Here is a 27,835-nt window from a genome sequence, read left to right as displayed (position 1 = left end):
TTCCACTGAATAGTACATCTAAAGATGTCGCAGGTTTCAATAATCACTTTATTTCTTTCTCAGTTTCTCAGAGTTTTTCTTACTTTTACAGCTTAACTTTCTGTTCGTCTTTTTCATTGTTTACCAGGGAATAAGGAGCAGTAGCGGGCAGGAAGAAAGACTAAAGAAGTGATGAGTGATGTGATGCTGAATAGAGGAAGAAGTAGAGAGATAGAGATAGAGAGAGAGAAACTGAAAAGAGGAATATAAGGAAAAGATAAACAGAAGCAGTTCGTGTATTCTTAGTATGTGTATAAAAAGATGCAAATAAATAGGTGTGAATGGCTGACAGAGGAGATAAGAGGCTGCGGCTGGGTTGCCAGGTCTGTTCTGTTTACTGGTGCACAATTGCCTCGAATTCTGAAACACAAGAAAATCATGGTGGTAGGTAATGCAGGATTTACTATTATGATTATTAACGTTGAGATTTTCATGCTTGCTTATTTGTTTATCTGATTCTGGTTATCTTATTCTAGCTTGTCTTTGCCTGTTGTCTGTACATCTGTGCTTGTTTGTCTGTTTGTTGAAGGCCTGGTCCATTTTAATGTGACAACATGGAAACATTTCAGTCTGTTAAGTTGCTGTTTTGTCCGCCTGAGAAAATCCTAAATAGAAATGATGACATTTTTAAAGCTGGATCCAGTTAATTATGTTCCTTCATAGGTAAGTTTCAGGTCTACATGTATTATCAAGATTTACATACAGATACAGAGTAGATGCATGTCAGAAGACCTTTATTATCCCAGTAGTTGATTTTGATCATTAAATCAGTGTGTCTCTAACCCACTAATCTATCAGCTTTTATTCATCTGAGTTGACCCACTATTAACCCGGATATTATACAAGGTTTCTCATTGCTTGTCTGTCTTTTTACACTGGTCTACTTTTCTGTCTGTCTCTTTCCCTTTGTCTGATTCTGTCTCTTACCATCTATGCCAATCTTGCCATCTCCATCCTTATCTGCGGCAGCGAGAAAGGCTTTGGTCTCCTTATCTGTCAGATCTCTACCATCTTTAGAGAATCCCTTCAGCACAAACCTAACACACACATACACACAATTAAATGACAGTTAAGTGTTGTGTTGCATGAGTGTATGGAACACATTTTGAGCTTGTGAGGCGTAATGCTAAGAGCTGCCTGAGTTTGGTGGGTTTGATTCCCATGCAAAATTCGGAAGGCGCATGGCATTACGTGAACATTGGCAGAACACCTATCAGTGAACCCTTAGTGTCACTTCCTAACTTGGATTATTAAAGTTCAGGCATAAAAACTAGATCATTCGTCAGCATATTTTGATTTGGAACAGTTTTACACTGAATGCCCCTCTACCAAATGCCGCCTATTTATCCGGGCTTGGTACTGAAACTAAGGTTGCACTGATATGTGACAGCCCTAATGTATAGGGCTTTAGTTATTATTATAGTGTAGATCTGGATATTGTCTAAATAGCAATGCTAATTAGTTTGGTGATCCAGCAGTAATTGGAGAGGTGCCAAGGACTGAAACTTAAGGGACCCTGCATGCTAATGTAATGCATTTTCTTTAAACTGCCAAGTGGGGTCAACACCATGAAATAAATAATGGGAACAAAACCATTTCTTGTCTCTCTGAGATTGTGTGTGTTTCTCACTTGAGCTCCTCCTCCTCAATGAAGCCACTGGCATCAACATCCAGCACTTTAAAGACCTTTTTAACGTTCTCTGCAGACATGGCCTTCAGTCCAACCAGCTCAAAGAACTTCTTGTGGTCGAAGGAATCAGCAGCTAAAGCACACAGACAAACAATCATATTTTAGACAAATTACTAACATCAGAGTAAGTTATTTTCTGCATACTGTAAATGAAGCCAAAATTTCCTCAAAAATCTTATTTGACTGTGTATTTAGTTTATTTCTTCTGTCTAACACACTTCTGCTCAGTTACAAATGGAAAGCAGAAACCTTTAAATGCATCCAGGGCCTTCTTGATGTCATCAGCTTTCAGTAAGTCGTGCATCGCCATCTCGGCAACTAAAGACAGAAAGAAAGGACTTCAAGCTCAAGTAAGTACTTGTTCTCTTACTTAAATATTTATTTGATGTATTACCCTTCAACTTTAGACTACATTTTAAAAGTACAGTAAGCCCTTCAGTACATTTAGTAATGGACTTATCATGGTGTTTAAGTTGTTTTTTCCTAAACAGCTTAAATTAGAGCAAGTCATCAAGCACAAAATGCTGTTTCAACTAACATAAAATTGGCAGTTGTAGTGGAATTTTTCGGACAGACAGCGAACACGGACACAAGCTTCTTTCTGTTGAAAGCACAATTGTGGATTCTTACATACAGTATAAGAGGCATACCGCAGTAAGAATACCTAAGCAATTTTCCCTGCCCTCAAGGTCATAGCCATGAAATAAACATTGGCGTGAACGAAATATTTAGCCATTCTAAAACATGCCTGCTGTATCAACAACTGATGGAAACACTTGACATATTCCACTCACTAGCTTTGTGTAATGTCAGGATATGTTTATCATTGTTACATTAGTATATTGTGACTACAGCCTTGGGTTGTATTCCACGATACAGTAACACATCCATACTTCTAAACTTTAGAATTAAAATGAGAGTGCACCAAAGCTATTCTGACAGTGGAGACCCAACAACTGAGACAGGTTAGGAGGTTACATCTGTTGGTCTGTAATGTGCTTGAGGTCAAGCAATGAAATTCCTGGGAGAGTATAAGAGGTAAAGATCTCACACTTCAAATGTCATCTAACTTTATATCCACTGATCACTCACGCACACACACACACACAGATCAGTGTACGATTACGACTCATGTAGAGTTTCTCAAGAGGGTTTCCAAATTCCTCGGGGATCACTGTTTCCATCAAACAAATACAACCAACCTCAGGGTTTCTTTCTTTTTTTGGGTCAGTGAGCCTACTATTTTTTTTGCTACCCCACCCCCTGGCTGCCAGTGCATTACTGTCATATTTCACACAATGTCAACACTGTTGATTGGTTTAACGCAATGCATTAGCTGAACTAATGTCAGCATTATCAGTCAAGTGCAAGCTTTACTGAAGAAATGTTTCTCACAGTGTTGCTGGAGCCACAGTGACCCTAAACAGGGTGAAATTGTAGTGAAAATGTGAGAAAGTATGCTAGAAATTTTAAAGATGGGGATAAAAGAAGAAAAGATAGTTTATGGTGAATTTTGGGGCCTCTCTGAAAGATATTTTGTGGAAATAATAATTTATCCATTGGCTTGTGCATTGTTTCCTGTGTCACTGGCTGACACAACCCAAAGCATATTTGATCCATTATTATGCTAAACAATTAGTATTTCTTAATAAAATACCAATCAATCTGACATACGACATGATATTGATTTGTTTATTTGGCTAAACATAGCTGCACGTCCTTTGCTTTGGTCAACACATGTTCTATCTACAATTTGAGCATTAAAAAAAACAAAAAAAACAAAAACTATTTAATGTTGCTTTGACGTCCACAGTTTAAACTTCAGACTGTGTAAATTGCAAGCCTGAGGTGCTTTAAAATATTTAGATCTTCTTCCCTTGCTTTGTATGTACCAATACACTTCCTTTTCAGATTCTAATCAGCTGCTTTAAGAAGCTTCTGATAATTAATGCTAGCACAAGATTTAAAACCATTATTGTCATCAGCTGACAATCCCTAATGACCATACTTTTCCTGAAAAAATTATTAAGGAATATTTCCAAACTTTTGCACATCACATATACTTTTGTATTTTTTTCTATTAACTGTGCATCGCTATTTGAAAATAGTTTGCTGTCGAACTTTAGTTTATTATTTTACAAGACAACAAAATGTCATGTGACCACAGGGGTCCAAACACTTGCATACAACTACATCATAAGCCATTTAAATCCATATGTTAACAGACCCAGCATCTATTCACCTTCCTTTTCCTTAGAAGTGCAAATTGGGTTTAAGATGACATTAAGGATGCCAAGTCAGATACCGAGTGGTGAAAGGTGTCGTGTTTTAGAAATGACTCGTTTCTCTCGGCTGCAGGTGATGACATGAGTGACGTGGCTCTCCAAACTGTTCTAGCAGCTGTGCATGAACCGTCAAGCTTAATCTGACAGCTGTGACTCCTAAAAAGAACTGAATGCACATCTATAAGATACTATATCACTGTGATCTCATTTTTACAACACAATAATTAGACACCGGTAAAGGATGCGCAGTAAGAAGCATAGTTAAAGACGCAAACTTTTTTGAATTTTAAAGCAGAATTAAACTTTTGCCATGGACATCTCAGATCTAAAGCCCAGTAAAAAACGGTCTTGTGAGCTTGAAAGAAGAGTTTACATTTAAAAATCTAGTAGTGAAAGAAACCCAGATTCCATCTGTTCGAAGCAATAAAATCCTTAATATATCAATTTTAGTACATTGAGATAAAGAGTGACATTTAAAATATATTTACATTCATTCTCTATGTATTTGCATTGCAGGTTTTATATAATTTTCCTGAATTAGACAGACAGCTTAACACTGGACTGAATGTTCTGAATGCTGGATGTTGGTCTTACCTGAGTTTTGAGGGGGGTGCAGGGGTGAAGGACGACAGGTGGAGGAGGCGTGAGAGAAGACAACAGAGGGAGATGGAGGTAAGAAATAAAGGTCAGTCTCAGTCTTATATACAGCAGCTATTTCAGGAGGAGTTCAAGCACTGTTCTACACCCTGAGGATGAACTATGTGTGTGAGGGGGTCGTGTTCATTTCTCAGCTACTCTCTTACGAATCAAACTATTAATAATCAGATTGTGCTGAAGTGCAGTCGCTTGCATTTTGACCATGTTGGGTTTTTTTTTATATTTCTATTGTTTTTCTCTGCCACTGTTTTGTTTTTATAACTTTTTCTGTACTTTTCCTTCTAACACTAAAGATGCTAAGCTATAGCACATCGACGCTACTAAAGATGTATAATAATTGACCCTTAAAGTTCCTTTTATTTTACCCACGTTTGACTACATTTATTGCTTTCTTAAATGGTACGTAGTAGGTGGAAAAGGTCATTCACCACAAATAAATATGGTTAATGCTTTGTTGCAAAGATATTTACTGTCAGAAATGTTGAGCTTTTTGCAGCATTGTGGTTCTATTTTTACCCATTTTTTAGTAGTTGCTCTTTAATTTCCCAAGGTTACAAGCATCCCACTGCTAAACTCACTTTTTCTAAACCCTCTATACATTTTCACTGGAATTTGTAGCTGGAGATCATGAAAGCACCTTTACCACCTGGGTTTCTTCACATTTTAAATTTTTTGGCTAATGACAATATTTTCTCTTCTAACATGTCCCAGTCTGTGCATGAAGTTTTGCATGGGGTGCAAAAAGATCGTCTCTGCACTGTTCCATCCTTGACGGACACTTTTTTCAAAAGTTTCTGCCGGCTTCTGTTCACTTTCCTACCTTGGTATGATGTTAAAATTCTACCCAACAGTGGTAACATCTTACATAAAAACCAGGTGCAATATCCACAATATAAATTTTTTTTTAATTTGCGTTATTAATATCTAGAAATTAAATGTATCTAATCTTGCCAACTATGCATTTTATTATAATGCTATTTTATTTTCAGCAATTAATATTTTAAAAATATAATTGTTTACAAGGCCATGTGGTTGAACATTTCTCCTCAGTGTAAACGTAAACAGAGGAAATAATATCACTTCTCAATCATTAACTTAACACTCCTGTTGACAGCCTGAGGAGATCACATTACACACACACACACACACACACACATCAGTGGCTTAATACAAAGAGTGATGTCTATCTTATGCCTTATGCTGTGGTCTTTGTAATATCAACCAAATTCAACTAATAAGTCACTTTAGATGAAAAGGGGTTTGTGAAATGTAAAAATGCCAACTTCATTGCAAAGTGCTTTTAAACTGTCTCTGGTTCTATCTTTACTTCTAGTCAGTGTCTTAAAGAATTTTGTCAGGGTCTGTGTGGGTTTCCACTGAGTCCCACCCTACGAAAACTTGTAAAAGGTGGGGTGGTTGGGTGACGCAGCAGTCTAACGTGCTAGCCCACATTTGAGGCCAAGCACTGATGTTAGACGAGAAGGTCTTACTCACCACTGATATGTCGTTTCAGGGCTCTGTGTAGACCGCTGGATTTCCTCTACACCAAACATGTTTAACTGTCTTTATGGACCTTGTTTTGTGCACAGGGGCCCAGCCATGCGGTTTCCACATAGTTGGAAATCTGGGTGTAGAACTGTATTCAATAATTAGATGAGATGTCCACATACTTTCGTGCATACTATAGTGTAGGACTGAGTAGATGTACTTCTCTACTAAAAGCATTTACTGAATACTTACTATTCTAGCCCTGTCTCTCATGACTGCACAGAACAGATAAAAGAAGCTCGGCAGAATCGAGTTGTCTATCAGTCATGATTCATCTACTGTGGCTCCATAATCAGATCAGATCCCAGGTGATTTGACAGCAGTGGACGTATAAGAGTGGAGAGTAATCTGATCTTGTACCTCTTGTTAATGAACCTCAATCATCATAGTCCTTTCATAACAGGCTTTAAACCACAAGGCCCAAATTTAACTCTCTCTCTCTCTGTCAGTCTCTCTTTTTCACTCTGTCAATCCTCATTTGTTATTTGAATCCCCCCAATATACTGTCAATGTCAGCCTCATGCATGACATGATTATTAGTTATAAATGCAAAAACTAAAGTTTGTATGAACTGTGGTTTGTATGAAAAACTAAGAGGAACAGCAGTAAGCCGAGCATGTAAGAATCACAGTGAATCCTAAGGCTCATCAGTGTGTATTAATAATGATATTTTTTTAAATTTAGAATTACCATAAAGATACTGTTTGATGGCACAGCATGCGGTGATGCTCCTGCCTTACACTTCCTTCAACAGCAAATGCATTATCTTTTTATTTAATTTTATTGAAATATTCTTGCACTTTTGTCTTCCTACACACGCACGCACACACACACACGCACGCACACACACACACACACACACACACACACACACTGTGAGAGGAGGTTGTGGTTTTGGAGAAGAGCAGTGTGCAGGAACAGAAAAGACAAAAATAGATGCAAAAGGATCCGAGAAGCAGCGATATCCAGCTAATAAATAAGGAGATGTGCTAAGTGGGACAGCTAGAGGACAAAACACACACCAGAGGTTATTCAACAAGCTGAAGCTTCATATCATTTGCTGATTTATCCTGATCAGGATCATGTTGGGTCTTGGTACCACCTGGAACCACTGGGTGCAAAGAATAGGTACACTTAGACAACCAAATCACTTACACCTATTGGCAGTTTAAAACAGCCAATCCACCATCTGCATTGTTTTGGGAGGAAGACCGAGAACCTAGAAAAACTCAATTGCTGACTTATTCACTCCCACCTAGGAGCAATTTAGAGCAGAAAATGTACCTAATGTCTTGTTTTCGGGAGGGGGGAGAACATGTCAACTCTTGCCGATAGAAATCAAGGGTGACGTTTGAATCTAGTTCTCTGTTTGTGTTTTGTGATTTAATTCATGTGAAAAACAGTCTGTGATGTAAATGATTACATTCAACGCATTAACACGGTTTTTAAAAGTAAAACTGACCAGTTGGTCCTTAATATGTTTTGGCGCCCCCTGGTGGTATTGTAACTTAAATACAGTGTAAAAACATTTTCCCTGTTGTGCATGAAAATACAAATGTACAAACAAGCCAGTGTGATTGTTCTTAGTACAATAAAAAGTGGTCTAATTTACTAAAAGAAAAGTATTTTTCAATTCTGTTTTTGCAATTTCCTCAATTCCTTAATTGTCAGGAGAAGAAAGTAAATTAATTCGACATTTTATAGATTTTTGTACTTAATTTACGATTCTCTTTTTACCCGAGTTATTACAACGCTACTGTTTGCACGAACGCAGTTTCGGTTCCTCAAACTCAGGGTTGCCAGATTGGTATGAACGTTTAAATCACATTTGATGAACTAAACAAGTATGCCTACATCATACCCATTAAATTTCTGTTTCAAATGTATGTGCAAATGTTTTTTTCACCTGTAAAACTGTTTAACCTGGTCAAAGTAGATAAAATTAATTATATGAAACAATTTAGCCTGTATATCCTTTCAGCTTAGTGACAACGAAAGAAGAGAAAGTATTTTCCTCCAACAGTAAGACTGAGCTTCTGTGCACAAAAGCAAAGTCCATAAGGACATGGTTAAACAACTTCGGTGTGCACAGTTCCCTGATCTTCATCCCGCTGAACACCTTTGGGATGAATCTGGCCTTCTCGTCTACCATTAATACCTGTCCTCACTACAGCTTTTTGACTGAATGAACACACGCTTCCACAGACAAGCTTAAAAGAAACGTTACTGCAGACGGGTTTGGACAGTTTTCGGTGTTGAAATGTCCATCAAGTTTTGGTGTATTTTTTTCTGTTTTTCTTTTCTTTTCTGGTTCAATCTGGCAACCCAATTAACACGCCCGGGTGCGCAGCAGCCGCGGTCACAGAAGTTGAGGAGCGCCGACTGTTCTGTAAGTTCTGCCCTAACTCGGAAACTTGATCATGTCTCTTCCCCGACAACTCCGAGACGAGAGGTAAGAAAACACATGCTCTTAATAATGCTACTGAATAAAGAAAATGAACTTTACCGAGCCCTAATTTTTGTGCGCAAAGTTACACAGAACTTCCGCAAAAACGACTTCGTTACTGGGAACTGGTAGTTACTGCTGAAGGTTGTAAATGACATGTTGCAACAATAGGGATTATTTTGCTGTATGAATATAATTTTTTGACTGCTCACCTGCTTTTATTCGTCTTAGTGATTTTGAGCAGTTACCTGATGATGTACCAGTCAGCGCCACTATTGCCGACATCGAGGAGAAAAGAGGATTTATTATCTACTACGTGAGTTTTGTTCATTTATTTATCTGTGTGTCCAGTTAACGTCTATGTATGTATAAAGTCCAGCACAGTTTGGCTTTGGAATTGATTACAACACCATGTGTCCAGATGTTCCTGTATGAGGAGCATATATACTGTACATATATTTACTCATGTATTTAGGCAGTCAGGTTTAATGCTGAAGATAATCAATATGGGCCAAGTGCTGCACAATTCCAATAAAATATTAAAATGGGATGAATAGTCTGGGTGCCTTTGACTGTGGCATTATTGTTGGTCTCAGGCCGTTTGATTTAAGTATGTTTGTAACTTCTGATCTGATTTTTACGCACAACAGTTGCACAAAAGAAGAAAAAAAACATCAAGAGTATCAGCTCATTGGGTAAAACAACTTTTTAATGAGAGAGCTTAAGGAGAATAGCTAAACTGACTGGAAATACAACAGTATTTCTAAATAAACAAGGCATTAAATCGTGTCTAAGGTTCAATTAAACTAAAAACTGAAGTTACAGACTAAAAAAGGTCACCTGGTCTGACAAATTTTAATTTCTTCTGCAATATGCGGTAGCAATGGTAAGTATTTGTTAACAGTTTAAGCTGCTAGTGGAGGAATTCCTATGCCACAACCCACCTGAGTATTGTTGCTGACTGTAGCATGTGCTATATGGGCACAATTTACCATTTTTAGTGGCTACTTTTGAAATCATAATGCTTTGTGCAACAAAGTACCAGCCAACTAGAACTGTTTTGATTTTAGTGTGTTTAGTGTGCTTTAATGGTCTTTCCCAGTCAAGTGATGTAAAACAAGAGATTGGTTAGTATCAAACTCACATAACATCTCACTTGTGAAGAAGTTTTATTGTTATTTAACTTAGCAGCTTTGGCTGTTGGGTTGTACTTTGAATCAAATCTAAAGGTTGACAAGTGTGTTTTATTGCCAGACGTTGCTGTTTATGGTTTCATTTCTGTCTCTGTAGAGGTTTGTAATTGAAGTGAAAACCAAAGGTGGAAGCAAGTACCTAATCTATCGCAGGTATCGTGAGTTCTACACCCTGCACCAGAACCTGGAGCAGAAGTTCTTTCCTGAGTCAGGAACACGGCTTTCTACTGGTGTACTGCCCACTCTGCCAGGTTAGTGCCACTTTAGTTCTACCTTCTACTCAGTATTCAGTTCTGTAGTTTGGAGCCACTTCTGCATTGAGCTTATTGGAGTGAGTGCTAAAGTTTAGCTCTTAAATACAAAGCGGTCTGAAGTAATTCTTCAGTTCTGATGAGATGGTGTGAATGTCTGTCAGTCTGTGTTGGTGCAGACAGAAATGACTCTAATGGACGGGGTGCCGACAGAAAACCGTCTCAACGTGTAATTATCTGGCGCATCAGATTAGCTATGAACCCAACCACACACCAAAAAACATTTCCAAACATAATGCACCGTATAAAGTATCTAGCATTATAGCTTCGGAGGACAGGGTTCAAACCTGGGTGTCTGGCTAAAAGGGAAAGCTGTAAGTAATTACCTTAGTGACCCCGCCTGTAACCCCCTGTTTGTGTAAAAAACAAACCAAATCAGATGCTTTTCCTGTTCTCCATTACACAACTCTTTCCTTTGAAAGCTAAATATTTATGAATATTTATGTAATTTTTCCCTTTTTATCTGCCTCTGGTATTTCATATTTGTCACCCTGTATTAATTCATCTGATCATCGAGAGTTTTAGTCCAGCACAATTTGACATTTTTTTTTTTTTAGTGAAATGTAATGTGTAGTCAAACTATCCCCATTTATCTGGGCACTGAGACATCACCAGCTATAGTAAATCATCACAGAAAAAAACTAGATCATGGCAGAAAGTTAAATAACATTAAAATGTTAAATGACATTTAACATGTACAGAAAAATACCATGCCATGAAATACAGACACATACTTTGTGTATCTAAATGTTTTGTCCTTGACTGTAAACCACATGCATGATTTCACAAGGCAAATGTCTGTGTCTTATGTTGTACTATCTAGGCATAGTAATTTTCTGAGTCCAGCTTGCTTCCTTACAAATTACTCCTAAAAGACTGATTTTAATTCCCAGGGTGGTGATAGGTAGTCGTGTACGTGAAAATACAAAACAATATAAAACATAATAAAAACAGTTACATTAGCGACCCAAATGTCCAAGTGGATGATTGTTTCATTAAGAAGTGGTAATGAGAACTCACATTGGTCCTAACCATCCCTTTCATTCAAATCCTCAAGTGTTAAATTGAAAGTAATTAGGATTCTGGAAACTGATCAGTTGAGTCTATTAAAAAGAATAAATGAGAAAGAGATTGAAGGCGAAGACTGCAGATATTAAATTTAGCTTCATCATACTGGATGTCCTTTCAAAATATTTGCTTGGGAGGAGTACACTACGCTCAAACTCCTAGGCTGGTGTGCCTCAGGGAACTGTTCTAGGTCCAAAATGTTTCAGACAATTAAATAAACATTAAAGTAATTTCCTCTGACATTTACGTTCTCGAGGCTAATTATCATGAGTTATCATGCAAGCCTCAGGAAATTATTTGATTGGATGTTTTGCTTCTTTGGGGAATCCATTTTTGGATGCTGATTGATTTAAAATCTTAATTCTTCTGTTTATCTACAGGCAAAGTGTACATGGGAAACAAACAGGAAATTGCTGAAAGCAGAATCCCGGAACTTAACACCTACATGAAGGTGAGCTTCCTCATAATGATTGTTACTCATTTTACTGTAAAGTGGCTTTCTTACTAAAGGCCTTCTGTTGTGGCTTTTGTGTAACAGCAGTGCAATGTTTTAAAATTCCCCCATTTCCTCTTTTCGGGGTTTACTTCTCCTTTCCAATACATCCTTAGTTACTGTCTTCTACCCATCTCAGTCTAGTTTTAGATTTTTAAAGTACAACATGTACAGTTAAGAGTTTACTAACTCTTAAATGGGACGTGTTAATCAGGGCAGTCTTGAGATTTTAATGCATGTGGTTTTGGAATAGGATGTGCAACAAGGTCATGGTCAGGTGTCCACACACTTTAGGCATATAGTTTACAATATCAACTATAAATAATATTAGCTCTTTTATTGTGTGTGAAATTTGGCCCAAAACTACAGATCTATACAGATATAAAACTTTAGGCTTTGTCTGGATGGAATTTGGGGTGCCTTTTGTTAGACTATTGCCCTGTCCAGTGTATACTAGCTCTGCTCAGTGTTTCCAGAGAGAACCGGACCCGCCACATCCAATTTTGACTTATGATGTCATTATCAGCTTTTAAATTTTACGAATTCTTCTGTTGTCTCTGTTTTTTGTAGAAATTGCTGTGCTTACCCACCTGGATTCTGCTGGATGATTTGATTCGGATGTTTTTCTATCAGACTGAATACGACAGCCTGCAGGTTCCTAAAGCTCTCCGGCGACTCCGACCCCCCACCCGCAGAGTGTAAGATAATTACTGACGTTTTTCATTCGCACACTTCTAAACTTCTTTCACACTGACAGTCAGTAGAGGTGGTGCCAAAAGGGCAAAATTGGCATATTAATGAAAACACACCAAACAGCTTTAAACAATAGTTACGCAACCATTTAATCACATGGAGTCCCCATGCCTAAAGGCAAGGTGTGCTGGTTTCACATGCTTATAATTAATGATAAAAACATTATTATGCTTGTGAACACTTGCATTGTGGCTGGTGTTACTTCTCTTAGCAGCAGGACCTGTCTTTTTAAAAGTGTCTTCTAATAAAAGAGCCACAAAGAAACTGTTTGCAGGTTTTGGGGGTACAGTGGTCTCCTGGTGGGTAGAACATTAAGCTAAAGAATGGAATGTATTGGGTTCCAATCCTGGCACTGCCATGCAGCCACTGTTAGGCCCGTAACTTTCTCGGCTCCAGGGATGCTGTACATTGGCTGATCCTGCTCTATGATTCCAGCTTTCAAACAAACTGTAATATGCGGATTATATGCTGTGCATATGTATATATGACAGACATTCAATTCTTTTTTATTATTATTATTATTAAAATTTGATACTAAGGAGTTTATTAAACCGTTTACGATTTGGTTTGTGTGATGGGTCTGCTTGTATTATGTGCATGGATAAGAAAGCTTGAAGGTTATTTTTAGCCACTTGAACTTTTTTTTCACTCTGTGTTTCTGTTTCTCTTTGCAGAAAAAGCGAGAAACTCAAAACGGACTTGCTCTCGTCCCCCAGAGCCGAGGTACTGCTATTGTTTCCCTGGTAACACTACTGTACTAGTACCACACACATAAACACACACCAGCACTGCATACACACAAACACTCATGTGCACTACACACACGATACATTTAACAAGCACACACACACATTTTGCATACATTTCACACTGCATACACACATTGTGCACTACATGTACATGCACACACATGTACATGCACACACTACGTTCATTACATTACATACATGCACAAACAGACTGTACGAATAGTCTTGCTACATACATGCAAACACACTGCATGCACACACAGTATTGATCACCCACACACAAACACTCTACATGCATTGCACACCACATAGGCACACACTTATTAACACTAGACGCACACACTGCATTTTTTTTACATGCACACACACTTATTAACATGATGTGCACTACATGCACACATTAATTTCATTACATACATTCACACATGAATAGTCGCACTACATAAACACATGCATCACACACACACACTTATTAACACTGTGCAATAGATACACACACACTCATGCACACACTACACTCATTACACCATGGACTACTTGGACTCACACACACACACACACACACAACTGTTGCACCTACTCATACATACACACACAGTAAACTGCAGTAAAAACATTTTTACACACAGCTCTAAAGCAGCGTGGGATTCGCATGTAAGCAGAGGTTAAAACAAAGCTACATTTGTATATTAGCACGCCTACACACACATACACACACACTTATCCAACATGGAGCGTTGATTGTAAGCCAGTTTACTCATCCAGCATTAGTGCCTAAACTCTTCTAAGCCTAAGCTTTTCCAAAGGAGCAGAGACTGTTGAGAGGTCTACTTCATATTAATGCTTATGGTTTTGGAATAGGCATAAGCTCATAGTTAGGTGGCCAAATACGTTTGGCTATATAGTGTATAATCAAATAAAGGTCTCCCATATATCATCAACAACTAAGCGACTGCATGTGTACACCACAAGTACGGGGGGCAGAGGAACGGTCATTTGGCTGTGTGTGTGGGTTTGGGTACTCACCCTGCCATAAAATACACCCCAGTAATGTCTGTGTATATTTACGGTGCTAGCCCACCACCACTGAGATCACCTGAATTACCAGGCATCTACACAGAAATGATTGGCTGTGTCTGAGAAGGAAGGGGGTACTAAAGTCCTGTGATGGATTGGCAGGTTATTCTTAAATATTCTAATGTGTATATGAAGTATTATTTATATATTATTTTCCCAATTGTTCTTCTAATGATTACCAATTTCTTTATTGCAATTCTCTTGCCACCTGCACCACCCCCCACACTGGCTGAGACTATAATATTAATAAAAGAACTGAGACCAGTAGAATGTTAAAAGAATGCTCTTTTACCTGTCCAGTACAGTTCCAATGGCTGTAGAATCAATGCCAAGGAGCACTGAAGCTGATCTGATGGCTCATAGTGGCTCATAGTGTGTGTATGTATACATTGAGCTGTAATAAGTCGGATGAAGGAAGGAAAATGTTAGATTGTCTAATCGAACTTGTGGGGAAATGTGGTCTTTTTAAAAACCACTGATGTTCCCTTTAAAGCTTTATTACAGATTTATTTATTTATTACATGGGTTTCATGTGACTCTTCTCAGAGATCCTGTTGGTCCTACCACAGTCACACCTGGATAAATGCTCTTCTAGAAAGAACCATTATGAATATATTAGGCTCTACTAAATGTGATCTGATCTTATCAAGCGCTCCTATTTTATCTCCTCCAGCCTTAAGCCGCCTTACTCTTATAGAGAAGAGAGCGTGTTTGTGATGTTCACCTTAACAACTACCTTAGGATGTCCAAAAGGACCTGCAACTTAAAACAGTTTTTTTAATGTTTAATGTAGGGTAGTTTAGCTTTTTTTGCATTTAAGAATTCGGACAGCCTTCTTCTCGGGAGCGCACATAGGATGACATAAAATGCTGTCTATGTAGAGAGATCACTAGGTGTTCGAAAAGACCCCTAAACTGGGGTTAGGGTCAGGGCTCTAGTTATTGGAAGTGGCACTTGTAAGTTGGCTCTTAGTGCTTGTCCCAAGCCCGGATAAAATAAGAGTGGTTGCTAAATCAGGTATGTGTACCAGTAAATGATCATCTATAGTTCATTTCACCAAAACACATGGGACACACACACTCACACTCACACTCTCTCTCTTTTACACAGTACATCTGTGTGTAGGAAGCGTTTAAGTGAGGAGGTAAGCCAGTTTAGAATTGCAACCTTGGTTCTTTGTAGAAGTAAATCCATTTTTTCTTACACTTACAACGCTGTGCTGAGTTTAACAAAAGATGTTAATAATGTTAGAGCGTTATTAGCTCTAGACTCATTGAGATTTTGAAAGGGGTTTTGTGACGTATAGTTTCGGTGTAGACTCAAAACAATTTGAAAACAAAAAAAGATATTGTATGACACAGACTTTTACAAGGTCTTCTTTAGTGCCACTGAGGAGAGCCAACAGTGGTACCACTGCTGTAAATGATGCTTTAACTTATTTTTACTTAGACCATCAACAAAACGTGAAATTTGAGCAAAGGAGTGTGAAGTGCGAGATGTGAAAGTCCATTATGTTATAAACTCTTCTCTCTCTGAGGGCTGAACGGTTCCCTGCTCTTGCAGCGTGAAATGTCTGGACAGAGCAACTAACTGAATTTCAATGAGCTGCTCTAAGTGCTCTGAAACACACCCGGGGTTAAAGACCAGATTTTAAACACAAAATTACTGTGTTATGTATATTAAAACTGCTGCACTGCTTGTATATATACAAACCTCATCCAGTTCTTAGCTTCTGAAGCATAATACTACCACCAACATGCGATGCAGTAGGTGCAGTGTTGTTGGGCTTAAATGTCCCGCCTTATGTCCTCCAATCATTTATTGTTTCAATCTTTTGTTTCACAAAAAAATCCTGCAGAAGGCTTCTGCCTTTAAATTAGTTAGATGCCTCTAAACTAACCCTGTATTTTATAATCACAAACAAGGAATTAAGTGAAATAGAATTAAAAATCTAAATAACAGAATGTACATTTTTGGTCATATAAACAAAGGAATAAATATAAAACCCAAAGACTTCTATGACTCACATGTACCTTCCTACTTGCATTTGTAAATGTTTGACTTTATATGAAGATAAAGATCAGACCTCATTTTATAACAGTTAATGCAGAAAGTCATTGATTCTAGAGGTGTCTTAACCGTTTAATCATGAGAGAACATTTTTAATTAGTGAACAGAACATGAGGGTTAGGTTCAGAATCCATCTTTGGCTCTTTGAGGACCAACGACACTTTTCTGACCTCACGCTTGCGTATTCAATAAGATGACACAGATGTGGGAAAGGATTGGTATTCTTAATAATTGCACATTAATAACCTTAGTTCTGTTGGGATCTGTCTTAAAGTGTCATGTCAGCGCTCCAGGGCCCACAGTCATCTCTTTATATCAGCCCAGGTTCTCTTGAGACGCCCGAAACTGAAGTGTGTCAGTCATTTTACCAGAGGAACCCATCTCCCTCTTCCCTACTGACTCATTCATGTGCTAATAAGCTCGTTTAGCAGGTCATTACCTCCTTAATTGGAAACCATGTCTAAAGTTAGGTGTTCTCTCTCGTGCCAGTCTAGAATAATCTGGCCCTGATAGTATCCAGCTTCTAAGCAGGACACTTACAGATACATGTTTCATTTGTGTAATTTTTTTGTTTAATAATTCTGATTATAGACCGATCTTGTGCATGTGAGTATCAGGGATCTATTAAACGTTGAGCTGAGTAGTTTTGATTCACATGTTGAATGCAGCAAATAATAATACGAAGCATAAAGACCTGATTGATTTTGATAAAGCTCACATTGTTATGGTCAGGTGACTGGGTTAAAGTATTTCCAAAACAGCAAGGGATGCTCACAGCCAGCTGTGATGAGTACCCAACAACAACAGTGCTTTGAGGAGTGACGAGACATGAATAGCTGAAAGTTTGTTGAGCGGCCAAGCCTCATCGAGGCAAGAGAACTGGCATGGACCATCAGAAGAGCTACTGTGGCTTAAATTGCAGATCATTTTAATCCTGTTAATGAGGTGAATGTGCTACAACACACAGTGAATCAAACCTTTCTGTGTACAGGGCTGTGTAGCCACAGGCCAGTTGAAGTGATCATGCTAACTCCTGACCTTTGGTGAAAGCACCTACAATGGGAACTGGACATAAGAGCAATATTCTACTTAGAAGTGACTGCCTGTCAAAATCTTTCCAAGGGCTTAGCAAGAACTCAATTTTCTGAGCTGCCTGGAACCCAGTAAAAGATACTGTGGTAAAACCTGAAATGATAAGTTTATGACCCAAATCCGATAGAGTCTCATTAATATCAAGTTATAAGATGTGCATTACCTTTGTTTGGTTTTGTTTATGATCTATAATTATCCAGTTTAACAAATATGCAGTACCAGAGCCAATCAGAGTGGGTGCAATGACTTTTTCACACCACTGTGTTTTGCATTACCGTGTGCTTTCACTCTAATGAATAGAGCACATGCTTTTAACACCAGCTCTGTGTCGCTGTACAGTACATTACTTCTCACGAGCCTACACACACACACACACACACACACACACACACACACACACACACACACACACACACACACACACACAAATACAAACGCACAAAAACACACACTACAGTTTAATTGCCAATATATAATTAGCTGATATGTAACAGCACTGCACCTACTCACTCCCACTCCAATGAACCAACACAGATCTCTAATACTTACACACTCAATGGCCACTGTATTAGGTACAGCTCATTTAAATATTTCTTTAGTAACCAGATCAGATTTATTAATATGGGTGTGTACAATTACTGACTGTAGCCTGTTTGTTTCTCTGTACAGATATTATTTGGGTGGTAGACCATTCCCAGCCCTGCTTTAACTTTAGTCTGGTCATGACATTTTACTGACATGTTGGGATTTTTAATCCTTTGTTGTTAATGGAACCCAGATATGCCGCTGCACTTGATACACTAATACTAGTACAACACACTGTCACTACCAGAGTACTGTCATTGCAGTGCTGAAAACGATCCACCACCCAAATTACATCTGGTCAGCAGAGATCCTATGGGAGTTTTTTAATTGAATAATAAGTAAAAGAACAACACACAGGCTACAGCCAGTGATTGTATATCTACAATGTACAAATATATGGTATGGAGTTAAAATATATATAAAAAAATATATACTTCCAAGATAGAGGCATACTTTTGTCTTGTGCCCAGTGTTTCAGAATAGTGCTGGACCCTCCGCAACCCTGACCAGCACAGAGCAGTAAAAATTAGGGGATAAATAAATAACTAGTATTAGAGGAACATGCTCTGACAGGTGATTCTTTCATACATTTTTTTATTGTCTGTTTTAGGTCCTTCTCTTCTTTTGCAGTGTGGTTGTGTGTGTAGGCGTGTGTGGGTGTAAAATTATTGATGATCAGGGCAGTGCACATTAAAGTACACCCACTCAATGCCCACTTTCTTAGGTACACTTAGGTACTACTAACTTACACTTGCATTTATTGACCATATAATAAATGCATACAGACACAGTATGGGGTTATAAAATTACTGACTTATACAATCACTGTAAAGAAACTCTATAGGACTCTGACTGCCCAAATATTATCTGAATGGTGGGCTGTTTCCAGTGTTGCATTGACACATAATTAGGACATTGTAGTACATGTTTTAATGGGATTAGTGTAGCAGGTGCAGCAGTAGTGTTGTTTTTTAAATCCATTGTTGTTAATGCTGGAATAAAAATATAAAGCCAACAGTATCATTTTATCCATATCAAACAAGACAATCAGAAAAACCTTGTAGTCTACAATATATTTACTTTTTAAGTTGCCAGGGTAAAGTACAAATGTTTAGAAGCAACAACAGCTCAGTGCTTAAAACCCTACTGAATATTATAATAAGGAATGATTATGTTGTGGGTTAAACTCATTTGGGCGTTAAAAGTGTACATGCTACTAGAATGTGCTTTAATGAGAAACCCAGTGGGTGGGCATAGCTTGCAACTTTTTATTAATGCTATTTATTATGTTTTAAAAATTTAGAAACAAAGAAAGCTCATTGATTCTGTGCAGGTAATAAGATGTTATGCATGTTTTAATTATGCAATTCTATGTATTTATGCATTTTAAAACCCTTTTTAAATCATCATATTGTTATTTTAAACCATGTAGCGCTGGTTCAGTTCTTGAGTAAAATAGAAGTCTTGGCAAGAGTTACACATATTGTAACAGTTGATCACTTTCTGTAGCTTTCATCGATTACACAAACTCCATCACATCCACTCCATCACACACTCCCTCTATCACATTTACTTCATCACTTGCACTCTTCAGTCACACGCATGAGAAAGTTGAAAGGAGACCTTTATCTTACCTTGTGCGTCCTCACTCTGCTGTTTGCTTGAGTTTTGTCCGTTAAGTATAAGGGTGTATGTAAGTAAGTGTGTATATTGTATATATGTATTAGGGGTGTATAACACGTGTGTGTATGTGTGTTTAGGCGGTGTTCGACTTTAATGGTAATGGGCGCTTGGAGCTGAACCTAAAGGCTGGAGATGTGATCTTCCTCCTGCGCAGAGTCAACGCCGACTGGCTGGAGGTGAGCTGAATGAGCGAGAAAGAGAAGACAGTAGGGAGAGAGAGAGAGAGACAGAGAGAGAGAGAGAGACAGAGAGAGAGAGAGAGAGAGAGAGAGAGAGTTGATAAGAGACACACTGATAATGGAGAGATGGATGAGAGAAGTGAGAGGGATGAAGGCAAGAGAGAACGAGAAATAAAGACAAAATTTTAAATAGTATAAAAGGTAAAAATGTGGGATAAATTGACAGTAGATGCAGAGAGAAAGAAGAGATACGATTGAGGAGGACGAGCGTGCTGGTTTTGGTGTAGGAGTGGGTACAGTGGGCATCTTCTACCCACTGATGTTCAGCCAATGGTGATAGGTTTGTTTTTTTTAATTCACAGCTAGAATCCTTGAGCTCAACATAAAAATTGAAACTGAAAAAAGAACTAGATGAAGTTAATGCTGAATTAACTTTACTTACTGAATTCAATGTTACAGCCAAACATTTCTATTTCCCTTTGTACCATAAATCTATCATAAAACTCTCAAAATGAATCTACTGTATATGATCTATTAAAACCATTAAGATTTTTTTCTAGAATTTCCAGTTCTTCCTGAAATCTGTTGGAATATTATACTAATCTCTCCTTTCACTGTATCACCCCACCCAAAACATGTCTATTACTTTAAAACCCGTAATACCACATCTCCTAATATTAACTTATATCTATAACTTATATCTTTACCAAATGTAAAGCCCACTCATTACCACTAATATTCCTCCTAAGTTTCCCAGTTCCCCTAAAAAATCTTCTAAAATTTTATTCAATTTTTACTTTTTTTTTAAAATACAGTTTTTACCATTTTAAATTTTCACACTTACTAGTCAATAAAAACCCTCAGTTATTAGTCGTAAAATTAAATTGAATTAAACACTTTGGGTAAGGTCCTTTCCTGTTTCTGCATTACTGTATGCAAAGGTGGTGGCCTTAAAGACATTAAAGTTTTGATAAGTTACAGTGTATCACAAAAGTGAGTACACCGCTCACATTTCTGCAGATATTTAAGTATATCTTTTCATGGGACAACACTGACAAAATGACACTTTGACACAATGAAAAGTAGTCTGTGTGCAGCTTATATAACAGTGTAAATTTATTCTTCCCTCAAAATAACTCAATATACAGCCATTAATGTCTAAACCACCGGCAACAAAAGTGAGTACACCCCTTAGTGAAAGTTCCTGAAGTGTCAATATTTTGTGTGGCCACCATTATTTCCCAGAACTGCCTTAACTCTCCTGGGCATGGAGTTTACCAGAGCTTCACAGGTTGCCACTGGAATGCTTTTCCACTCCTCCATGACGACATCACGGAGCTGGCGGATATTCGAGACTTTGCGCTCCTCCACCTTCCGCTTGAGGATGCCCCAAAGATGTTCTATTGGGTTTAGGTCTGGAGACATGCTTGGCCAGTCCATCGCCTTTACCCTCAGCCTCTTCAATAAAGCAGTGGTCGTCTTAGAGGTGTGTTTGGGGTCATTATCATGCTGGAACACTGCCCTGCGACCCAGTTTCCGGAGGGAGGGGATCATGCTCTGCTTCAGTATTTCACAGTACATATTGGAGTTCATGTGTCCCTCAATGAAATGTAACTCCCCAACACCTGCTGCACTCATGCAGCCCCAGACCATGGCATTCCCACCACCATGCTTGACTGTAGGCATGACACACTTATCTTTGTACTCCTCACCTGATTGCCGCCACACATGCTTGAGACCATCTGAACCAAACAAATTAATCTTGGTCTCATCAGACCATAGGACATGGTTCCAGTAATCCATGTCCTTTGTTGACATGTCTTCAGCAAACTGTTTGCGGGCTTTCTTGTGTAGAGACTTCAGAAGAGGCTTCCTTCTGGGGTGACAGCCATGCAGACCAATTTGATGTAGTGTGCGGCGTATGGTCTGAGCACTGACAGGCTGACCCCCCACCTTTTCAATCTCTACAGCAATGCTGACAGCACTCCTGCACCTATCTTTCAAAGACAGCAGTTGGATGTGACGCTGAGCACGTGCACTCAGCTTCTTTGGACGACCAACGCGAGGTCTGTTCTGAGTGGACCCTGCTCTTTTAAAACACTGGATGATCTTGGCCACTGTGCTGCAGCTCAGTTTCAGGGTGTTGGCAATCTTCTTGGAGCCTTGGCCATCTTCATGTAGCGCAACAATTCGTCTTTTAAGATCCTCAGAGAGTTCTTTGCCATGAGGTGCCATGTTGGAACTTTCAGTGACCAGTATGAGAGCGTGTGAGAGCTGTACTACTAAATTGAACACACCTGCTCCCTATGCACACCTGAGACCTAGTAACACTAACGAGTCGCATGACATTTTGGAGGGAAAATGACAAGCAGTGCTCAATTTGGACATTTAGGGGTGTAGTCTCTTAGGGGTGTACTTACTTTTGTTGCCGGTGGTTTAGACATTAATGGCTATATATTGAGTTATTTTGAGGGAAGAATAAATTTACACTGTTATATAAGCTGCACACAGACTACTTTTCATTCATGTCAAAGTGTCATTTTGTCAGTGTTGTCCCATGAAAAGATATACTTAAATATCTGCAGAAATGTGAGGGGCGGCACGGTGGCTTAGTGGGTAGCACTGTCGCCTCACAACAAGAAGGTCCTGGGTTCAATCCCCAGGTGGGGCGGTCCGGGTCCTTTCTGTGCGGAGTTTGCATGTTCTCCCCGTGTCCGCGTGGGTTTCCTCCGGGTACTCCGGTTTCCTCCCACAGTCCAAAAACATGCCACCAGGTTAATTGGAAACACTGAATTGTCCTATAGATACCTAGCCGCTAGATGCACTAGTGCATTGTAGTGCCGGTCCCAAGCCCGGATAAATTAGGGAGGGTTGTGTCAGGAAGGGCATCCGGCGTAAAAATTGTGCCAAATCAATGAGCGATCATGAGGATGACTCGCTGTGGCGACCCCTGAAAAAGGGAAAAGCCGAAAGAAGAAGAAGAAGATCTGCAGAAATGTGAGGGGTGTACTCACTTTTGTGATACACTGTAGGTGTGAGGAACTCTAATGACCTGCACAGAGCCCTGACCTCAACCTTGCTGAAAATGAATTAGACTATGAATTATGTTTGTTTTTAGTTATAATTGCTGCATAAATGTAACTGTGATTAAAAACGTATTGGCACTTACTAAGTACCTTTTCTGAAGGTCATCTCATACACTGTAAATAAATGCTCTGCATATTCAGGTTAATTCATCTGTTCAGAAAGCAGAAGTTGATACGTGTTAGTTCAGCCTGCTGGGCAATGCCGCCGCAGTGGTGAAAATAAAATGTGCTGACTCATCATCAGTCATGACCTCAGCTTAGAGAGTGATGGAGAGATAAAGAGAACATACCAGAGCACAGAGAGGACAGAGGGAGTCCAGCAGCATCGGAAAAGAGAAAAGTGGATTTAGAAAGATTAAATTTAGATACCATTTTACTTCAGCCAAAACACAATTTAAGATTTACACTAATAAGCCAGAACATTTGGACCTTTAAAATGTGTAAAGCAATGCTTGTTTCATAACATTGTACATGTGATGGTCGAATTATATTAAATGTTAGGCTGATGGGAGTTACTTGTAATTTAAGGGTCAAATTCAGAAGATATGATCAGTGTAAAGACCCAAGTGAGGTTAATAAGAGTCAAATTGTTATAGCCAGATGACTGGGTTGAAATATCTCCAAAACAGCAAGTGGTGCTCACAGGCAGCTGTGCTGATTAGCCACCCATAGTGATCCTAAGAGGGACAAACCGCAGACCAGTTGTTGGACCAGTGCACCATTAAACCAGAGTACTTTGTACAATCCTGTACAATGCTGACTAAACTGAAACCTCTGTACCTGTGAGTGCAGTGAATTTTTAAAAACAACAAAAGCACACCTTGTATTGATTGTATAGATTTAAATGTGTATTGTACCTTTTATAAATCACATTGTTAACCCTACCCCCACCCCTCTTTTTTTTCTTTATTTCAGGGTACAGTTAAAGACAGGATTGGAATTTTCCCAGAGTCGTTTGTGGAGATCATAAAGCCTCTACCTGAAAGTGACTCAGACGAGGAGGGTGGGACGTCAAAGAAGAGAAATGGAGCACCAAGCTCCTACAGCTGCCTTCACTGCTGCCTGATGCATTCAGGAGGAATAGATGAAAGGTCAGAGGAATAACAAACACATTCTGGCTGTAAAACAGCTCAACCTGGGTTAATCCCAGATACCATCTGTGTGGAGTTTAAGATGTTCTTTTCCTGTTCTTATGGGTTTCTTCTGGGCACTCCAGTTTCATACCCACAATGACCATGAGCAGGATAAAGGGCTTAAAAAGACGACGATTTACATTATACCCTGTGAAAAAAAAAAAAAAAAAAAAAGCCAGCTGATCAAGTGGGTGCTACACTTGGGTCCTGGGAGCCTGGGTTTAATTCTGAAGTCTGGTCAGCGTCTTTGAGAAGTTTGGAATGTTCTTTCTTTGACATTGTAGGTTTCTGGAAACCCCCCAAAATATTGAAGAAGGTGGACTGATTGTTTAAAATTTTATTAGATTTGAGTTAAGTCAATACCTTTATAAGTCTGTGTTACCCTGAGAGGGACCGATGTTTAGTTTTAGGTGTGTTTCCACATCGAGCCTTGTTTTTGAGACCCACAGCTGACCAAAGTCTGACCAAAAACTGAGAAAACAAGATCGTAATGTATTAGTTAGCGCCATCTGCTGGTGCACATTTATAAATATTTAATTTGCCAAAATAGGAAAACATTTTAAAAGTTTACTACTACTACTAATAATAATAATAATCAGAAAAGTAGTTTAACAACAACAATAATAATAATGATAATAATGATGATTATGAAAAGAACAATGTTAATAATAATAATAAAATAATAATATACTATTGCATAATTATAACAATAATTAAATAATGTTAGAATACAAATGTTTGTAGTACTTAATATAACACTGATGGTAAAAAGTAATTTTATTTGTTTTGCACCTTTCCTATACAGGCTTATGCCTCACATAACACCTCATTATAATGTTTAGCCTAATTATAATGTTTAGTTATTTTTTAGGGAGGTACAACTTAACACGAATTCCACTAGACAACCTTTGTCTAGAATTTCTTCTGTTGCAGTTTAATGTATTTGGACATAGTTTTGGAAATGCACATACCTGGGTCTATAAGGGCTCAAAATTTAAACTGCATGGTCAGAAAAAACATGTATTCCAAGGAACTGTCTGTGGATCAATCAAATTGTGGCAAGGCAAAGTTCAGAACAAGCAACAGTTGTTTTAATAATGTTCAATAAGGCCACATAAAAATAAAAGTTATGTTCCTCAAAATATTGGGAAAATAAGACCCACCAAACTCAACTCCCATCAGTTGTGGCCACATCACTTCACTTAAAATTCCTTGAAAGTTAAATCTTGAAATCAGGTTTACACATTTTGCATCTCTTTTGGAGCAGTGAATGGTAGGCAAATTAAGACGTGATCAGTATAATTCTGTGTGTGTGTGTTCGTTCCAGGGATGTGTGTGTTGAGGAAGATCTCTCTATCCAGCCATCATACTTTGATCTTCTTGCACAGATGAGGTAAATCACATCTCACACTTCTTTAAATAAAAGCCACCAGTCTGCTTTTAAATGTTCCTCCAACACAGAAACAGAAAAGCATTTTACGGCAGTGTTGGGATTTTAGTGATTTCTGCAGCTATTCTTTTTTTGACTAGATGGATTAAACACATTCATATATATGAATTTTAGTTCCTTCATACTTTTATTGTGGTTTTTTTTTTGGAACTCTGTTGTGTCAAACATATACATACAGAAACGTATCTATAATGCCCTTTAACTTTGTAACATGGATCAGAATTCCTGATTATTGTTATTGTTATCCCAAGACTGCTATAAAATACGTTAAGTATTTCAAGTTGATGTAAATTTTTGACTTTATGTTCACATTCATTCACCTAAAATCAGTGAATGTGTGTTTACTGTCTTTTCCTCCTATTTTCTATCCTATTCACACCTAGACACTATTTAGAGCAGCCAATCCACCTTTTGCATGGTTTAGGTGAGAGGAATGATATCAGTGTACCCAGACCAAAACAGGAAGACAATGAAACATACCAAAAGTCATTATAAACTACCACTGTACCACACACTAAATAAACCCACAATACAATACAATACACACTCATCAGGGTATTCTGCTTATTTTTAAATTTTTTTATTTTTCTATTTCACCGCCCTTCATTTTCTGCTAGATTGTTAAGTTAAATTGTTTATGACCATTATCATCATTTTTCACATTGCATATCAGCTCATTTATTTCTCAGCTGTTCAGAGTCCTCATTATTGTTATTATTATTACTCTCCAATGATGCAGTTGAGCAAGCGTAAAGCACATTCAGAGCTCATTCAGAGAAAGATGATTGACTGTGCAAAGGAAATTCAGTCTAATGGGAAATTTTGCAATCCTATTGACTTAACTGATTATAATTCTTCAAATGCACATGCACACACACGCATATCTAGCGAGACTAGAGGCTCGGAGGTTGCAGGGTACAGAGCGGGGTGTGATGAGTTCTCCAAGGTAGTTTGGAGCTGGTCCATTTTTGGTTTGTTTGTTAAAACTGAATGTGTGCAGCTAAGTTGCAAGGGTTTAATAGTGGACATGGGAGCACATGCCAGGAGAGAGTTGCAGTAGTCCAGTCTTCCAACAAGTGATCGGTTTTCTTCCAACACTTCAGTTTCAACACATTTTGTGTGTGTGTGCGCGCGTGTGCGCTGGCCAGATGTGTTTTTACCTTACACATAGCCGTCAGACCCAACTCTCATTGAACCAGGATGAAGAGACTGACTCTTTTTTATATGTTAATTACTCTAAATACATGTATTTGGCTTGTATGCACAGTTGACATGTTACAGTTGTTTTTTGTTGTTGAACTCTTTTTATCAGGGAGGTGTTTCAAATCGAGGACATTGCACTGAATTACCGTGACCCTGATGGAGATTTAGTGCGAATCCTGGACGACAAGGACGTGACTCTGATGGTTCAAGAGAGCAAACGCCAAGCATCAGAGGTCAAGAGACCGGTCAACCAGTTTCCATGGCAACTTTATGTCACAAATGTTAATGATTTGTCTGTGTACAATGTTGAGCATTAAAAAAGTGGTGTGTATGGTTGTTTATCCTCACAATTAAGTGGCGCAGCCACACAAAACCTCTGTGATGAGGCATGTACTCTCAATGTTGGTGTGTCTTCTGAAGGTACTCTTTTTTTTTTTTTTTCTTTTTTTTTTTTTATACCTTCCAAAAAATGTTGATGATAATTTGCTTTTTCTTCTCAACTGTCACTAGTTGAGTGAGGGGATCTGGGGTTGTAGTTCAGTTTTGCACCCAAAGGTATCGAATTCCTTGCTCTGCTCTGTATTCTCGAACATTAAGTTTTTAAAAGAGAAGACTAAGAGCTGTTTTAATAGGCAAAAAGAGGTTATATAAAGTAGTACATGCAGAGGTGGCAATAATTGTGGATGTATATAAACTTTTAATAGAGACTAGATTCCATCTTAGTATCTGGGACTCTTCTTGGGTGTATTCGAAAACCTAGGGAGCTGCCTTGCTGTCTACATAGGCAACTGCCTAAGTAGAGAGGATTTTAATAAGTCATCGACTTATAAGGCAGGAACTCTGAGTTTCTCTAAATTATTACTGCGCATAAGTCAGACCAGTTCAAAGTCCGGCCCGCGGGTCAATCACGGCCCGAAGTAAAATTTTATACGGGCCGCGTCTTCTGTCTTAAATTGCATTACTTGTGGCCCGCCAGCACAGTCAAACAGAAATAAATAATAAAATATATTAATTCAAGATGGAATTCCCCTTTTAACCACATGGT

The 27,835-nt window shown here is 38.4% G+C and overlaps 2 protein-coding genes across 5 annotated transcripts; one reads left to right on the top strand and one right to left on the bottom strand.

Annotated features, from left to right (window-relative positions):
* Positions 1-19,909, bottom strand: pvalb7 (parvalbumin 7). Of its 3 annotated transcripts, none has more exons than XM_062989970.1 (5): positions 19,691-19,909; positions 1,979-2,047; positions 1,670-1,802; positions 967-1,076; positions 1-399 (listed from the first exon to the last, which is right to left on the bottom strand). In XM_062989970.1, the coding sequence occupies exons 2-5, from the start codon at positions 2,037-2,039 to the stop codon at positions 374-376; spliced, it is 330 nt and encodes a 109-aa protein (XP_062846040.1). In that variant the 5' UTR covers positions 2,040-2,047; positions 19,691-19,909; the 3' UTR covers positions 1-373. The 3 variants fall into 3 exon arrangements, with proteins under 3 accessions (XP_062846040.1, XP_062846039.1, XP_062846041.1); XM_062989969.1 differs by lacking the exon at positions 19,691-19,909 and adding an exon at positions 4,609-4,760; XM_062989971.1 differs by lacking the exon at positions 19,691-19,909 and adding an exon at positions 3,972-4,034.
* ncf4 (neutrophil cytosolic factor 4) lies at positions 7,328-27,121 on the top strand. 2 transcript variants are annotated; one of them, XM_062989967.1, is made up of 11 exons: positions 7,328-7,347; positions 8,570-8,671; positions 8,897-8,981; positions 9,956-10,109; positions 11,618-11,688; positions 12,301-12,428; positions 13,158-13,206; positions 19,817-19,915; positions 23,920-24,095; positions 25,465-25,530; positions 26,900-27,121. In XM_062989967.1, the coding sequence occupies exons 2-11, from the start codon at positions 8,640-8,642 to the stop codon at positions 27,105-27,107; spliced, it is 1,068 nt and encodes a 355-aa protein (XP_062846037.1). In that variant the 5' UTR covers positions 7,328-7,347; positions 8,570-8,639; the 3' UTR covers positions 27,108-27,121. The 2 variants fall into 2 exon arrangements, with proteins under 2 accessions (XP_062846037.1, XP_062846038.1); XM_062989968.1 differs by lacking the exon at positions 7,328-7,347 and having other exon boundaries at positions 8,562-8,671.
* The last annotated feature ends 714 nt before the right edge of the window (positions 27,122-27,835 follow it).

The sequence above is a fragment of the Trichomycterus rosablanca genome, chromosome 27, assembly GCF_030014385.1.
Source record: "Trichomycterus rosablanca isolate fTriRos1 chromosome 27, fTriRos1.hap1, whole genome shotgun sequence".
Classification (NCBI taxonomy): domain Eukaryota; kingdom Metazoa; phylum Chordata; class Actinopteri; order Siluriformes; family Trichomycteridae; genus Trichomycterus; species Trichomycterus rosablanca.
This window is presented reverse-complemented; position numbering and strand designations above follow the sequence as displayed.

What these genes read in the sequence shown, in the direction of transcription:
- ncf4 (XM_062989967.1), top strand. Translation starts at nt 8,640, where the DNA reads ATGTCTCTTCCCCGACAACTCCGAGACGAGAG. An exon ending in TCAGGAGGAATAGATGAAAG is followed by an intron (nt 24,096 to 25,464) that starts GTCAGAGGAATA and finishes TGTTCGTTCCAG; the next exon opens with GGATGTGTGTGTTGAGGAAG. An exon ending in GATCTTCTTGCACAGATGAG is followed by an intron (nt 25,531 to 26,899) that starts GTAAATCACATC and finishes TCTTTTTATCAG; the next exon opens with GGAGGTGTTTCAAATCGAGG.
- pvalb7 (XM_062989970.1), bottom strand. Translation starts at nt 2,039, where the DNA reads ATGGCGATGCACGACTTACTGAAAGCTGATGACATCAAGAAGGCCCTG. An exon ending in GGCCCTGGATGCATTTAAAG is followed by an intron (nt 1,803 to 1,978) that starts GTTTCTGCTTTC and finishes TGTGTGCTTTAG; the next exon opens with CTGCTGATTCCTTCGACCAC. An exon ending in TGGCAAGATTGGCATAGATG is followed by an intron (nt 400 to 966) that starts GTAAGAGACAGA and finishes CTTGTGTTTCAG; the next exon opens with AATTCGAGGCAATTGTGCAC.